The sequence below is a fragment of the Seriola lalandi genome, unplaced genomic scaffold (genome assembly GCF_002814215.2).
Source record: "Seriola lalandi dorsalis isolate HSWRI2012SDOR001 ecotype SW California unplaced genomic scaffold, Sedor1 jcf7180002050167, whole genome shotgun sequence".
Taxonomy (NCBI): Eukaryota; Metazoa; Chordata; class Actinopteri; order Carangiformes; family Carangidae; genus Seriola; species Seriola lalandi.
In genome coordinates this window covers 13751-15196 of record NW_019520720.1, presented here as the reverse complement: position 1 = coordinate 15196, position 1446 = coordinate 13751, and the positions used below count along the sequence as shown (strand labels likewise).

General features: G+C 36.2%; 1 protein-coding gene across 1 annotated transcript in view; it reads right to left on the bottom strand.

Moving 5' to 3' along the window:
• Positions 1 to 3: 3 nt before the first annotated feature.
• Positions 4 to 1446, bottom strand: part of LOC111649204 (sushi, nidogen and EGF-like domain-containing protein 1) — a gene marked incomplete at its 3' end in the record, with an annotated part of 3687 nt that continues 2244 nt past the window's right edge. The window contains exons 5-8 of the mRNA XM_087171891.1: positions 1030 to 1145; positions 354 to 632; positions 156 to 251; positions 4 to 18 (exon numbers count right to left, since the gene is read on the bottom strand). Coding sequence (XP_087028017.1) covers positions 4 to 18; positions 156 to 251; positions 354 to 632; positions 1030 to 1145 — 506 coding nt within the window. The remainder of the gene's footprint in view (positions 19 to 155; positions 252 to 353; positions 633 to 1029; positions 1146 to 1446) is intronic.

Genomic DNA, 1446 nt, shown 5'->3' with positions numbered 1-1446 from the left:
GACTGTGTCATATCCAGCCTGGAAATACATGTCACATAGAAATATTATAATATATGTTTTTTGTCTTTGAACATTGGCATTACAGCATTCCGTTTTGAATACAGCTTGGACACTTTAAAACACCTTTTACAATTTGGTTCTTTGTAGGTTCTCACCTGTATATTGCGAGTTGTTGCAGCTAGTATCCCATAGTTCATCAGCACAAATGAGTAGCGGCCACCAGAAATCAAGACTGCTTGGATGGTTGTTTGCTGAAAAAAATTGACTTATGATTTTTTATAGTAAAGATAGCAAATAAGCAATCTCACACATACAGAAATATGTATTTCCCCATTTAGAACAAGCTGACTTACTGTGTTAGTGACTGGATAGTACGCCACCTGATACCATGTTGCAACAAAGACCCAGTTGGCATTAAAGTGCAGTCCTGGGAAGTAGGCATTTATGTCCTGTGTAGCTTGTTGAAGGACATTGCCGTTGGTGTATTGGTTGTAGATGACCTGACCATTTCCTCTGTTGTCCAGATCTGTCCAGAATGGGGCGATGATGTCTCTGGATCCATGCAGTGGAAACTGCAGAGGTATGTATCTGGACCATGAAGCATTAAAGGTCAGGTGTCCATTGTGGTTCACCTGGAAACACATAAACCAGTTCTTACTTAAAAAGAATAAGTAGATGACAATGACAGTCTATGACAATTGCATGTAATCAAATATCAACGTATTTATTGCCACAGTATTTTAAAGAATAACATTGTTATGGATGTAACAATATTTTGACAACAACTAACTCCAGTACTCCTTTAATATTTGGTAAGCTATATTATACGGTAATATAAAGAATTTAATGTTTCACAAAATATTCTTTGCATCTCTAATTTGTTTCATTTATTTATTCTTGCATATTTAAAACAGAGTTCTTGTGTTGGAAGTGATTTGCTAATCAGTGGATGTGATTCCTTCACAAAACATACGAGAAAAGTATAAAAATATATGGATGTTGCAGTCTGCTAAAACAATTTTTACATACATAAATGTGATTATATGAGCGTCCGAAGTAAACAAAAGGTCTCTGCAGGACAATCTGTGGAGAACTTCCATCGTCTGATCGAGAGCTTGTTGTTCCAGAAATTGGGTAAAGGGGTCCTAGAAAGAACAAAAGATGTTGCATTAAAAAAAAAGAAAAAAAGAATATACAATTGAAAAAATAAAGTGACCATCGATATTGGAACTTATTCTTATATAACATTCCTAGATCATCACACCTAACAAGTATACTCCATGTTTGATCCCATATACAAAAACATGTTTTTTGTGTTTTTATTGACTCTTTCAGTCCAGCATACTGGCCAACCACAGCAGATCTTTTTTACAGCAGACATTCAAGCAAAGGAAACTACTGCATCTGGTGTCAAAGTGTGGGACCTCCACAACACCCCCACCCCCC